Source organism: Saccopteryx bilineata, chromosome 2 (assembly GCF_036850765.1).
Source record: "Saccopteryx bilineata isolate mSacBil1 chromosome 2, mSacBil1_pri_phased_curated, whole genome shotgun sequence".
NCBI classification, from domain to species: Eukaryota; Metazoa; Chordata; class Mammalia; order Chiroptera; family Emballonuridae; genus Saccopteryx; species Saccopteryx bilineata.
The window spans coordinates 262,576,582-262,590,438 of record NC_089491.1 but is presented as its reverse complement, the minus strand read 5'-3'; the positions used below and the strand labels follow the sequence as shown (position 1 = coordinate 262,590,438).

Sequence of the window (13,857 nt, the reverse complement as noted above, 5' to 3'; positions counted from 1 at the left end):
TCAGACCACATAGGATACTTCTCTGTGCTTTGGCGGCAGCTTGACAAAGGTTGAGGGTCTGTTGCCTCCCTTAACAATGGCGGGTTCACACGTACATCCTATCAGGGACGTTTGAAAACACGCTCTTGGGTGACTTGACTCCCCGGAAAGGACATTTGAATCTCGTGCCACGGGGCAGCTCGGGAGCTGGGGTTGACTCTGGTAGGGGGTGCCACTTGGCCTCTGCAGAGGTGAGGATCCCCTGCCTAGGGCTGCTGCTGTCACGGTCCCTGACAGTGTAGCATACTGGGTCACATTTCCCACCTCCTGAGCAGTCCCTTCAGCTGGGCGCCATCCTCTGTCAGGACTTCATGCGGACAGACACCTGGGAGAGAGAACACATCGGCTCAGAGGCCGCACCTCTCCCCGCACAGGAGGAAGCCGTCCTCCCTCTCCCAGCCGTCAGCATCGGCCCGGGAGGCATGGCGGAGCTTCGAGAAGCCCTGTTTAGAAAAGTGCTCATGGAGGGCGGCCTGTTCGCATCTTCAGCCCGATGCAGGCAGGCAGGCTGCGTGACTCCCGAAGAGACACTCGAGCTCTCAGCTTGGACCCCACTAAGCTCTGTGGACTGCTTGCCAGGGAGGGCTGGGGGGATCAGCAGGAAGGGCACGGCACTCGACTTCTTCCTGAGACGGCAGTGGTCCCCACGCCTCCGCTCCTCAGACCCGGTGCTGCTTATAGGCTTATATTCTAGAACCCAGGCCACACCCCCTCGTTACACTCGGTGCCTGGAGGGGGGGCACCCACAGATTCCAGTGTGGAGTTTGAGAACCGCTGTGATGAGGTTCTTCGCCACCCAGCGGAAAGTGGGAGAGGGGGCACCCACAGATTCCAGTGTGGAGTTTGAGAACCGCTGTGATGAGGTTCTTCGCCACCCAGCGGAAAGTGGGAGAGGGGGCACCCACAGATTCCAGTGTGGAGTTTGAGAACCGCTGTGATGAGGTTCTTCGCCACCCAGCGGAAAGTTGGGCTCTGTCATTTAAAACTGAGGGAGGCTTTCGTGTCAACTTTCTGGTTTCCATTAAATAGGGCAGGTAAACTTGCTCTTCAATTGGTGTTCGAATCTATACCTCCCATACCAATCAGGTGTAGAATCAGGACTAGAGAGAGAGCAAGCTTATGATTCCAGACCGTCTGTAGAAGGACCAGGGTGGAATTCTAATCTTCATCTTCATCTAAAACTGCTCACCCCCTGCCCCACACACAGCCACTCACCACTGTTAACTGTCCGTTTTTATCTTTATAGACTTGTTCCTCTGGTCCGGTGTCGAAAACTATTGTGCCTTCTCTTCCAGGACTAATATAAAACTGTAAACTTGAAATACACAAAACAATGAATTACTGGCCTATTCTCTTCTTTTTCTCTCTCAGCCTTTGGTCTGCGAAAGGAATTTCCTTAAGACATTTGGCTAGTTTTGAGGTTGAATCCTGTTTTATTACTGAGTTTTATTGCCTACGGAAGAAAACTGTTTCCACAATTGGGAAACTTACCTCCTGTTTCTGCAGTTAATACTGAGATCAGTGTGGCCCATTCAGTTCTTCAAGGGACCTATTTGATGTCTGAATACCCACTTATACGTGTTGTAGGACAACTCTCACCGGGGCCGGGTCTGCCCCCGCTGGTAGAGCAGAGCAGAACCAGCACTTTCCAATGCCTCCAGCTCTCCCTGCCCCACATATGAATTTATTCATCTGGTTATAAAGACTGGGACATAACAAAAAAGAAGGAGGGGGTGGCCTGCTGTCCCATGGCCTTAGGAAACCACGCACCCTCCCTGACCAGCTGCGTGACAGTCAGCTCACTAGTTAACTAACTGCCTTGCACCCGTGAAAGGGCAAAGGTGACACCTACTTCAGAGCTGGTGAGGGAACTGAACAAGTACTCTGTGTATCAGGGTACTTTTCTTTTATGTCCTAAAGAAGTTTTTAGCACTTTTCTCTAATCAGTCTGTAAGCAGCCTACAACAGCATTCCAACTAGCTGTCCCAAAAAACAGGCTTCAACGACAAAAGGTGTGGCTGCCACCTGCTCTGGCCCCAAGGTGCGCCCTTCACTTTGTGGCAGCTTCCCTCGGGGATGTGCACAGCTCCCTCCTTTGAATACTGGATGGTAAGGCCCTGCTCCCTTAGGTCAGTGACTTCATATTCCCAGAGCCCCCGTCATGGGGGTGAGGGAGGAAGTTCTTTCTCAGGAAGGCAAGGGGACCCACTAGAGGCTTCTTCCCCACCCCCTGTCGGCGGGCAGCGAGGCAGGCATGGGACACACGTTTGACAGTCACTTCATCCTCTGTCCTCGATCGTGAGTAAACATGTAAACACTGAATTACTTCCTCAGCTAAAGGTGAGGTCACTTACCTCCCTTGAACAACATTTACAATGTTTTCTTTTTTAACCAGCATGACCAGTTTTGTAACAGCTTCAAACACATGTTCACACTGTAGGACGGCATCCCCCTGGGGCGGGAAGGAGAGGACAGGACAGTTTCAGTGGTCGTGATTTACAGACAGATGCTCCCCAATACTGCAGTTTCACGGCAGTCCCCTCAACATTGTGGCTGTGTGTCATTTCCCTGTGTCAGCAGAGACTGGTGGCCACCACTTACCTTTTGCTTGTTGGCTTCGGGCGAAACATGAATGACTAAGATTCCATCACTCAGGTTGCTCGTAGAGACACCTGAAGACAGACTCAAAGTTAGGAGCCAGGAACTAGACAACTTGACATTAATACAGATAAAAGAAGAGGTGCCCCGGGGGGTCCCCCGCCAGGGGGAAGGCCTGCTCTGTCAGCATGCTGTCGGGAGGTAGTGGTTGTGCTCTGAATAATACACGGCCTTGTCGAAGGTGGCTACTGTCCAGCCTGGACACTTGAGTGAAGGGGTACCACTGATACTTAACGCCAGAATAACAGGCCCAGACTGGGTCCGAACACCCTACACTGCCTTCCCATTGAGGGCTTCTTTGTTCCTGGGGTGCCCGGGAGCTCAGTCTACCCAGTGAATTGTCTTAAGACTGCCTGTGCCTTACCTTTGAGTGTTGAGTACTCTATTTTCTGCTTGATCTTGGCAAGTTCCACCACATACGCCGCCTTCTGGGTGAGAATGAGTTGCCGCTGTCGCGCCTTGAAGCCTTTCCGGTCGTATTTAATGACCGGGATGCCATACTGCAAGGAGGTTACCGTCACTACGAGGGGAAGGCCATCTCACGGCGGGAGGGGGCAAAGCACCGTGTTCCTGGTTACTCGGACCCTGGCCCAGTGAGTCCATGCACGCTGCGGCACAGCGGATTGTGCGGGCTTTTCCCGCACCCCGGCCCTCAGCCAGGTAGATTTTGATTCCTAGCTCTGCCTCTGGTGTCACCCTTCTGACAGGGTCAAGGCTGTGGCCACCAACCGCCTCATGGATCTGCTCTGAGCTGTCGACAGAGATGCCCTCTCTTTAATGCTCTGTGGGCGAATGAAAGACCTCAGCCAGAGGATAACTCAGGTTTCTGTTCCCCAGGGGATCAGATGTGATAGAGCAGCCGGGGGAGCCACCAGGAGCTTACGTAACCTGTCCAGCCAAGTCATGAAGCCCGGAGAGCACAGGCACCTCGCCGTACTGCTCACGAATAGGGGATGTTTAATGATTAAGTGCACACATTTCACTCCATTTTACAGAAAATCAAACAGTTCCTAGGATGGACTAATGAGGGACCATAAGAATAGCTACAGGTCTCTAACAATCATGGTCCCCCCATCTTAGCTAATACTCAGCATCACAGTTGCAAGCCCGCTCACCCCATACCCCTGCATGAACACCCTGTTCCCAGACTCTCCACACAGAGCACACCCTGTTCTCAGGCTCCGTCAGGGAACCCTGTTCCTTACCTGGATTTTCTCGCTGCCAATGAGTTGAAGCACCTTGGGGTTAATGTCTCCTTCATCTAGGGAGGGAACCAGAACCCAGTGAGTCTCCACCAAATAGCACCTTGTGCAGAAGCCGCTGGCATCTACTGGCTTTATGTCCCTCTATGAGCAAGACCACCAGGAAATGCTACAGAGTTGAAAATTTTCCTTTGACTTTTTTTTTTTAAATAGGAAAATGAGTCCTCAGGTGAAAAATGGACTTACCTATCCGAGTGTTAGCAAAGGGCTGATTTAAACTTTCCGCGTAGCCTTCTTTCTTTCCCCTGAACACCGCGCTGGTGATCACCTTCTGCTGCATCTGGTAGCACAAAATTCAACATACAAAAATGGCGGCCACAGTACCCTTTGGGACAGAAGAGCTTTAAGGGCCACTGTATCGCACACTTTCCTGGACAAGCTGTGGGACCTGTCACACTCCCACACAGAAATCCGAACACATTCCTGGCTTTGGCCAAATGCCCTAAAAATTATACTGGTAGAAACGGAGCTGACACTTAGGCTTGCTTTTTCGCTTGCACTGGCTTCCTGGAAGTGGAATTTTCAGAGTTTAAGGGAGCAGTTTCTGTCTCCTGGGTCAGACATCTGCACACCACAGCCCACAGGCCAGATCCAGCCTCCTGTCCGGTTGTGTGAGTCAAGTCATAATGGAGCACAGCTAGGGCATTCGGTCACACGTTCTCTCGGCCGGGGGCCAATGCAGAGCTGAGTAATTGCAGCAGGGTCCTAGGACCCGCAGAGCCTAAAATATTTCCTCTCTGGCCCTTATGGAGAAAGGCTGCTGACCTGCAGATAAGCATCAACAAAACCAGACGTCCAGCATCTAGGGGTCCCGCAGGGGCCATCTGGATTGTGTTCTCACGGTGACAATGTAAGTAATGCCGTTTTTGACAACTGCCATTTAACAGGGCTCTGTGCTATGTGGTCTTCATGTTTAAGCCTCAACATGTGCAAGGGGTATGGGCCATGTGTGACTCTTGGTTTACAGGTGAAATGGGTGAGGACTGGGGCCCCTCCCGCCCTGCCACCCACGTCCCTACCAGCGCTCTCCTCTCCGCTGTGATCCCGCGGCAGTACTTCCGAACCAGGTTCCTCGTGCACATCTTCCTCAGCAGATCCGATGCCTGTGTGGAGAACACACTTCTTCTCCACCTGCCCCACGCATACCCTGTCTCGGACCATGGCCTCCAAAACAGAAGCTTTGAATGCATATCTGAATTCAAAGGACAGCATTAATACTTTACAAAGAAAGTAGCTAGTCTATCCAGTCTTGCATTAACTTTTCGCCACTGCAAAGCTAGTGGTTCTTAAATCTGAATGTATTTGAGTCACCCTTTGGAGCTGTCCGAAGGGAGATTCCTGCAGGTGTAGACTCAGTGGGTCCAGGTTGGAACCCAAGAATCTTATAGTACGCATAGGGTCCTTGGGCCATCTTTAGAGAAACACTCTTGTAGGCGACAGTCACCTAACCCTTCTCGAGGGCTACATCAAGGACAGATGCCATTTAAAAGCGATATGTATAAACAGACCTCCAATGGCTTTATACATCTGGTAAAAATATTAGGGATCGTGAGGAGTAAAATTTCTTATACAACACCCTTATATGGAAGTGCTTTGTTAAGGCGGCCCTTTCAGAAGCTCCATGAGTGCCCTCGTCACCTGCACCATGAGTCCCAGCAGAGTCCTTACATTTTGCAAGATGCCAGGAGGCGTCAGCCAGCTCTTGTCCAAGACATTCGTTGGGACATGATACCGGAGGTTCAAGATGTAATTCTTCCGCACAAACACGACAAACTGCTCGTTGTCGGGGCACAGAGGCTTGTCTCGATTGATGAATCCCTTTACGAACCTAAGTAGGAAGGAGTTTCATTGGTTTTCTGACCTGTTTCTTCACTGAGTTGTGGGTTCTCTCCATTCCTTTAACTCAGAGGAGACCAAATGGTAGAGATCATGTAGATCAGTGGTAGTCAACCTGGTCCCTACCGCCCACTAGTGGGCGTTCCAGCTTTCATGGTGGGCGGTAGCGGAGCAACCAAAGTATAAATAAAAAGATAGATTTAACTATAGTAAGTTGTTTTATAAAGATTTATTCTGCCAAACTTAGCAAAAATCCAACATAAAGAACTTGGTAAGTAATTATTATTATATGCTTTAACTTGCTATAACTCTGCTTTATAAATTTTATAAAGTAAAGTTACTTCCCTACTTTATAAATCATTATTACTGTGGAACCAATGAGCAGTTAGAAAATGTTTCTACTAACAGAGATATAAAAGTGGGCGGTAGGTATAAAAAGGTTGACTACCCTTGATGTAGATGGTCACATAGGTCAGAGCCACTAATGTCGCCTGCAGGCCAGATCTGCTCCAAAGATTTGTTCTGTTTTATCCACACTAGTTTTTTTTGTTTGGTTTGGTTTGGTTTTGAGTAGCTTGAATCAGTTGCCAATAACAACCACAACAAAAAGAAAGATTTACATGGAAGCCAGATTTCCAGCTTTCCTGAAAAATCCCAGGCTCTGCCTGGCATTTCTCCACATCAGCCAACTTCTGAGATGGAATGAGTGTTCCAGTTGGCTGCAGTCCCTACCATGCCTTATTGTCTTATCCCAGCTCACGAGACTCCCTCAGGTGACCTGCCTTGCACCGGAAGGCACTGCACTTTGTGAATTTTGAGCTAGACCAAGAGAAACTACAAATGGACTAAGTTGTGATCACCATCAAATTAGGGTGCCCAGAGGAAAGGGAGCTGAATTCCTAAGGGTTGACATCCCAAAAGGGAGATTTCCATTCTGCACAAATCCCAAAAACTCAACCAAGCCCATGACCACCTCCACAGCACACTGGCGCTGAGTGGCCGCTCCTCCCTCCCGTACTCAAGCACTTACTTCCTTACAATCTCCACAGCCCTCTTCCTCCTCTGGGCCTTCCTCCGAGCCAGAGCTCCACGCCAGTGGGTTTCAAGTTTGATGGCTGAAAGAGTTCACTGCTAGCATTAGGGGTCGAGTATGGTCGTATTAAAATGCAAAAGGCTTTTTCAGAATTAGTCATCCACGCCACAAACGTATCTGCACACCCATGACGGCACTTGGCCAGCCCCAGAGATGAAAAGTCCGATGACTGTCATCAATTCTTTCCTGGGGGAGTTCAGAGGAACACTGAGCTAGGGAGACAGGGACACGGTGCTAGAGGAAGCTTTGAGGCAAGACCCAGAATGACACAAAGGGACCAGATAGAGTTTCCCAAGCTCCTTTTCAGGGACAGAGTGGTGCCTGTGATGGTATACATTTGTCTTCCCACTGTGTTTGGTCTGTTTCACCATGTTTGCTTTGATTTAGTTGTCTACATTGAAAAATTGGGATACATGGGTCCATAAGATACATGGGTGGGTAGCTTAGTTGGTTGAGCATTGTCCCAATATGCTAAGGTTGTGGGTTCAATCCCTGATCAGGGCACATAACAAAAATAAGCCAATGAATACAGAAATAAGTGGAACAACAAATAGATATTTTTCTCCCCCTCCCAATTTCCCTAAAATCAATAAATAAATTTAAATAAAAATTGGAATATATAATCAAATTGGGACACAAAAATTAGATTTCTGGCTTATTTCCCCACTTTTAAATGCTTTTCAGATTTTTCTCAGTTATTCAGATTTTTTAATGCTTTTCTTTTATTCCTCACTACTACCAAAACAAAAAACAAAAAAACAAACAAACAAAAAAACCCCAAGTGGAAACAACTCAACTGTCCATCAACAAAACAGCTAAATCATATATACTTATCAGCAAATACAGCCCTCGAGCTGGCCACGTGTCTTTGTAAAAGAAGTTTAACTGCAACACTGCTGTGCCCATTCATTTATATACATAGTTGCATAAAGTGGCTATCACTCATGATAGCAGAGTTGAGTAGCTGCAACAGAAACCCAAGACTCACAGGTCTGAAATACCATCTGGCCCTTTAAAAAAAAGTTTGCTGCCCTCTGATATAGTGGATTACTATGCAGCTATGAAAATGAGTAACTATACCCATTTACTGACTGAATTTGAACAACAACTTAGTGCAAAAAATGTTGCCAAAAATACAGTATAATTAAGTTCAAAACGTGCCAGCCTATAACTACATCAAAAGGTGCATCCATAGATGGGAAAAATATTTCTAAAAACCCAAGAGAGGGCCCTGGCCATTTGGTTAGGTGGAAAAGTATTGGCTGGCATATGGAGGTCCCAGGTTCCATTCCCGGCCAGGGCACACAGGAGAAGCGCCCATCTGCTTCTGCACTGTTTCCCCTCTTCTGTCTCTCTCTTCCTCTCCCACAGCCAGGGCTCCACTGGAGCAAAGTTGGCCCAGGCACTGAGGATGGCTCCAAGGCCTCTGCCTCAGGCGCTAAAATGGCTTCGATTTCAGCAGAGCAACATCCCAGACGGGCAGAGCATCGCCCCCTAGTGGGCATGCCGGGTGGATCCCAGTTGGGCTCATGTAGGGGAGTCTGTCTCTCTGCCTCCCTGCTTCTCACTTCAGAAAAATACAAAAAAAGAAAAAGAAAAGAAAACTCAAGAGAATTATAAATGCAACATTCGGAAGAGTAGCAGGGCTGGGAAGTGACCAGAGAGGGGCAGAGAAAACTCATGGTGTTAGTAACCTTTTAAAAAACTTACTCTTTAAACATACATATGTTGTGGATCGAATAAAATATGCCCATGGAACAAATAGAGACCACTGTGTTATAATCTCTGATCAAGAGAGTAATAATGAGAAGAGGCCCCAGAATTGGACCCCCAGGCCGCCCCACAGCAGGTTTCAAGGACGGGCAGGGGAGGGGATGCACAAAGGAGCCTGTGTGTCCAGGATTAGGGTTGGGGGAGAGACGAGAGAGAAATTGCAGGGGGGCTGTTGCACATTGCAAGGTTTCTGTTTCATTCTCACCTGCTTGTCTTTTTTTCACGTAGGCTCTTCTTTCTAGGCAGGCTTTGTATGTGGCTTGAATTCTTGCAACTTAAAGTAAAACAAAAGTTTTGGTGAAATGACTTTTGTGTGTGTATAGTCGTAGTTGTGACCTTGGGGGATGTTAGAAGTGATCTTTGGGGCGTGCAGTGCAGAGGGGGCAGCGGGTAAGGACCAGAGCCCCCATCTAGCGAGCCTGCTGGCCCCTGGTCCCATGTTGGGCATTAGATTTCACCCTCACACCTCACCCTGCAGGGCAGACATCAGCACATTGTACTAATGAGCCTGCACGTCACAGAGTGAGGAAATGAGAGGAAATGTGCTCACTGCTAAGGCAGTGCAGGTACCAAGGAGGGGTACTACCCCAGGGCTGCCGGATCACACCCCACCCCACCCCCTCCTCCTAGTGACTGAGGTCCCACTAGCTCCTCGAGGGTCCTGCACACCATTAATATCACAGTCCCTGGGAGCTGGCTTGAAATGCTGGCTCAGGGCCCCCGCAGCCAGCACCTGCCTAGGAACCAGATCCCAGGGACTGCTGCCCACATTTTGTAGGGGTCAAAATGTCAGACCATTCGGCCCTGGCCGGTTGGCTCAGCGGTAGAGCGTCGGCCTGGCGTGCGGGGGACCCGGGTTCGATTCCCGGCCAGGGCACACAGGAGAAGCGCCCATTTGCTTCTCCACCCCCACCCCCCTCCTTCCTCTCTGTCTCTCTCTTCCCCTCCCGCAGCCAAGGCTCCATTGGAGCAAAGATGGCCCGGGCGCTGGGGATGGCTCCTTGGCCTCTGCCCCAGGCGCTAGAGTGGCTCTGGTCACAACATGGCGACGCCCCGGAGGGGCAGAGCATCGCCCCCTGGTGGGCAGAGCATGCCCCTGGTGGGCGTGCCGGGTGGATCCCGGTCGGGCGCATGCGGGAGTCTGACTGTCTCTCCCCGTTTCCAGCTTCAGAAAAATAAAAAATAAAAAAAAATAAAAATAAAAATGTCAGACCATTCATCTCAGTGGTTAAGATTCCAAGCCCTGAAGCCAGAGAGGCCCACATTCAAACCCCAGCTCTGCTGCTTACTATCTGCGTGGCCTCTGGCAAGTTCCCAACATCTCTGGGCCCAGTGACCCTGACTGTAACGTGGAGATGATAACATCACTCCATAGGTTTGTTCTGAGGATACAATGACATCATGAGTGCAAAGGACTTAGCGTGCACTGGCACCCAGCCAGCACTCAGGTTACTCAAGCAGTGTCTTCCTCAACAGGCCAGTTCCAAGGAAGGGGCCCCTCTGCCTCTGTAGTTTTAGTTTTTCATTGTCTGCATTTCCCCACCATCTAACTTTTCCCGCCTGCCATTCACAACAAACACCCAGGCTGTAGGCTTTGAAGCTACACGATCCAACATCAGATACATGATCCAACATCAGATACGTATACAAATAAATATTCATTTAAGGGGGATGGACTCCTGTGGGATGACAGAGTTGGATCCAAACTAGAACTGAGTGTCACTACAACATTTAAGGTTCCATGTGCATCCATGATGACCTCCAAACACTAAGGCATAAACTCACATGTATATTATCATAATCCCATATCTTTTTGCTGGTTTCCCAAAGCCAATGCTTCTAACATTGTATCAAATGCCATGTTTAAAATGTATCCCAAGTGAAGCTTTTTTATTTCACATTCTATGGAAGTCAGGACAGGGAAAAAAAATCATACCTAATTGATGCTTACTAAATTCAAAGGCATCTTCAGTAGCAAAGAGAGTTCTGGGGAAACGAATGAATATTTTTGTTCTAGAAGTGAAAGGAAAAAAAAAAGGTGCTTTAATTATTAAATGGTCAGTTACCATCTGTAGTGGGTTGAATAGTGCCTTCCCCCAAAAAACTCACATCCATTCAGAACTTCAGCATGGGATTCTTATTTGGAAATATGGTCTTTGCAGATGTAACCAAGGGAAGGATCAAGATGAGATCATTAGGGTGGGCTCAAAGTCCAAGAGTGTCCTTATAAGAGACAGAAAAGTACAGAGAGATACAGGGAAGAAGGCCATTGGAGATGGAGGCAAAGACTAGAGGGATGTGGCCACAAGCCAAGGAATGTCAGGAGGCCTTGGAAGCTGGAACAAGCAAGGGATCCTCCCATAAAGCCTTCAGAGGGAGCATGGCCTGCCAACACCTCAGTTCCAGCTTCTAGAACTGAGAGAATAAACTTCTTTTGGTTTAAGCCAGCTAGTTTGTGCCAATATTTTAGGCAATGATAGGAAACTAATACACCATCCTAACTTACAGTTACTTCCCTGAGCTTAAAAAAAAAAAAAAAAAAAAAAAAAGATGATAAAAAAATATGGGTCTAATTTTAAAAGACAATTCCATCAACTAGTAAACTAGAAAACTATTCAAAACCACGGAGGGACTCATGGGAAACTCCAATTTATAGCCGGCTAGTCAGAAGCAAGGTAACAACCGAGACTCCCAAGTCTGCTGTGAGGAAGAAACTGTCTTACAGGACTGGGCTGTTCACCCGTGGGATCTGACACTGTCTCCAGGTAGTGTCAGAATTGAGTTAAACTGTGGAACTCCCAGCTGGTGTCAGAAGTGCTGTGGCGTATTGTTTTGAGTGAGTCAAGTGCTGAGAGTGAAGACCCACCAGAGAGTTTTTTTCTTTAAAGAGCTGCACTTAAATTGAATGGATGGAATGCTCTGCTTGTAAATCTACACAACTTCCCGAAAAAAGTAATCTCTGGGCTCTAGGTGGATACAGATCAATGCCGGAAAGACTCTGGCAGGGACTTCCCAGCCACTTACCTCCCTAACTTGTACTCTTCGGGTTTGTAGCCAATATACTTGATCAGCCGCTCTACGCCCTCTGCTGGAGGCCCGCGCCAGTGCGGCCAGGTGTCTGGGCACAAGGACTTGTACCTAGGGAGAGGAAAGGCATACCCAGAAAGCCACGGGGCCCTACTCTATCCCCCCACTAGGGGTCGCTGTGCCTGCTGCTCAGCGTACTGTAGACGTATTACCTTCTTGAATTCAACAATAATATGCTTGGCAAAAGAAGAAAGAGAGGAGCTATTTCAATTGGGTGGGAGGTTTGGCCTGTCTTCATAGAACAATGACATCAGCAGATACCTCAAAGAAGCTCAATTCCACTCCTAGATATACAGGATGAGGCAAAAGTATGTTTACAGTTGTGAGTACATGAGTTTATTCTTCTATTTTTTAAATTATTGTATTATTTTCCATACAAACAACTGTAAACCTACTTTTCGTGTCAAGAGACACAAATACATACATCTGTGCAAAGCTTATATAGCAATGTCTGTAGTGTCATTATTCATAATAGACAAAAGGTAAAAACACATAGATGTCCATCAGCAGACGAATGAAAAGAAAAACGGATGTGGTCCAGCACGGAAGTAAAGGTGCCGTGCCTGGTAAGGGACCGGGGATTTTTCCCCCAAGGGTAACTTGGGCTGCAATGTTGATTTAAGAACCTGATTTCAGAATAAAATGCAACTCTAACGGGCAGTCACTAGGAAGATAGCCATGATGTTGGTAATATAATGAAATAAAGAAGAGAATCCAGAATTCAAAGAGCCTGTGGACCAAAGCAGGAAGCCAACAAGCAAAGCTGACAGATTGGAGTCGCACTGCTGGGATTTGAGTCGGCTGGTGAGCTGGACAAATCAGTCCTCTCTATGTGTGCATGAGAACAGTAACAGGACCTTCCTTGTGGGGTCACCAGTGAGACTGCAATAATTCACTGACGGTGCCTGGCACAATTCAAGACTTCAAAAAAAATATTAGCTATGGCATTCCTAGTAAGCTTCTTTACCTTAATGTCATTATATGGTCTATAGTATTTTAAAACCAAATTTTAATCTGTTAAGAGCCTTTATTTCCCTGGAACAAATCTATTAAGGGCATTGCAATGAACTGAATCCTTGTGTTCTCCCGCCATTCATACTTGAAGCCTAACCCCCATGGGAGGCCATTTGGAGGTGGGGCCTCTGGGCAGTGATTAGGTTGTGAGGGTGGAGCCCTCATGTGTGGGATCAGCTCCCGTAGAACAGAGACCCCAGAGAGCTCCCCAGCGCCTTCTGCCATGCGAGGACACAGCCAGGAAGGAGATGACCGTGTACAACCCGGAAAAGAGCTCCAAGCAGAACCTGACTGTGCTGGCACCATTCAGAGTCCCAGCCTCCAGAACCGTGAGAAATGAGTTTCTGTTGTTCATAAGCCACTTGGTTACAGCAGCCGGAACTAAGACCGGCATGAAGTGTCACGTGTTCTTCCCTGACTCCCTCCATCCGCCCGCCCACACGCACAGGTGCATGCCAACCCCAGGAAGCGCAGTGCAGCCACACGCCCTGCACTCGCCCTTCTGGCCCACACCCATCACTGGCACACGCCGTCAAATCTGTCCAAACATGGGCTACAGACACAGAGGCAACGAGAAGATGCCTTAAATGTCTGTAGGCTGGAGGAAGTAGTAACTGCTGTCCCTTTCAGCCTGCGACAGTGCAGCTTCCTGACCGTCGGAAGCGGTGCCGGGCGGGGTGCATGCAACGGGCATCTCCAACCTGGCCCTGTGACCCACTCCTGCCTTTCTCCCCAGGGCCACTGACCCGCACCACGCTGGCCTTCCAGCTGGTCCTGGAGGCGGCCCATTCCCACCCCCAGGCTCTCCTGTATGGATTGCTGTCCCCAGATATTCGCAGGGCTCCCTCCCTCACTCGGAGAGACCCTTCCGGACCACCTTACCTAAAGAGGCCACCTGCTACTCTTCCCAGATTCATTTTCCTTCTAAGAATGTACCCCAAACCGATCGCCTGTCTCTCCTTGTTATTATTGCCCGTCCCTCTCACTAGAAAGTAATCACCATGCTGCAGGCATGGGGTCTGTCCTGTTCTCCACAGACCCAGCACCCAGGATGGCGCTGGGACACAGCTGGTGCTCACTGCTATTTATGGAGAG

The 13,857-nt window shown here is 48.7% G+C and overlaps 1 protein-coding gene across 1 annotated transcript in view; it reads right to left on the bottom strand.

The window, feature by feature from the left end:
- Positions 1-340: 340 nt before the first annotated feature.
- Positions 341-13,857, bottom strand: part of MYO1H (myosin IH) — a 40,147-nt gene continuing 26,630 nt past the window's right edge. The window contains exons 19-31 of the mRNA XM_066255051.1: positions 11,686-11,799; positions 10,598-10,674; positions 8,867-8,935; positions 6,826-6,910; positions 5,628-5,787; positions 4,979-5,062; positions 4,146-4,239; positions 3,903-3,958; positions 3,062-3,197; positions 2,641-2,711; positions 2,394-2,491; positions 1,255-1,354; positions 341-364 (exon numbers count right to left, since the gene is read on the bottom strand). Of these exons, the coding sequence (XP_066111148.1) occupies positions 341-364; positions 1,255-1,354; positions 2,394-2,491; positions 2,641-2,711; positions 3,062-3,197; positions 3,903-3,958; positions 4,146-4,239; positions 4,979-5,062; positions 5,628-5,787; positions 6,826-6,910; positions 8,867-8,935; positions 10,598-10,674; positions 11,686-11,799 (1,168 nt within the window). The remainder of the gene's footprint in view (positions 365-1,254; positions 1,355-2,393; positions 2,492-2,640; positions 2,712-3,061; positions 3,198-3,902; positions 3,959-4,145; positions 4,240-4,978; positions 5,063-5,627; positions 5,788-6,825; positions 6,911-8,866; positions 8,936-10,597; positions 10,675-11,685; positions 11,800-13,857) is intronic.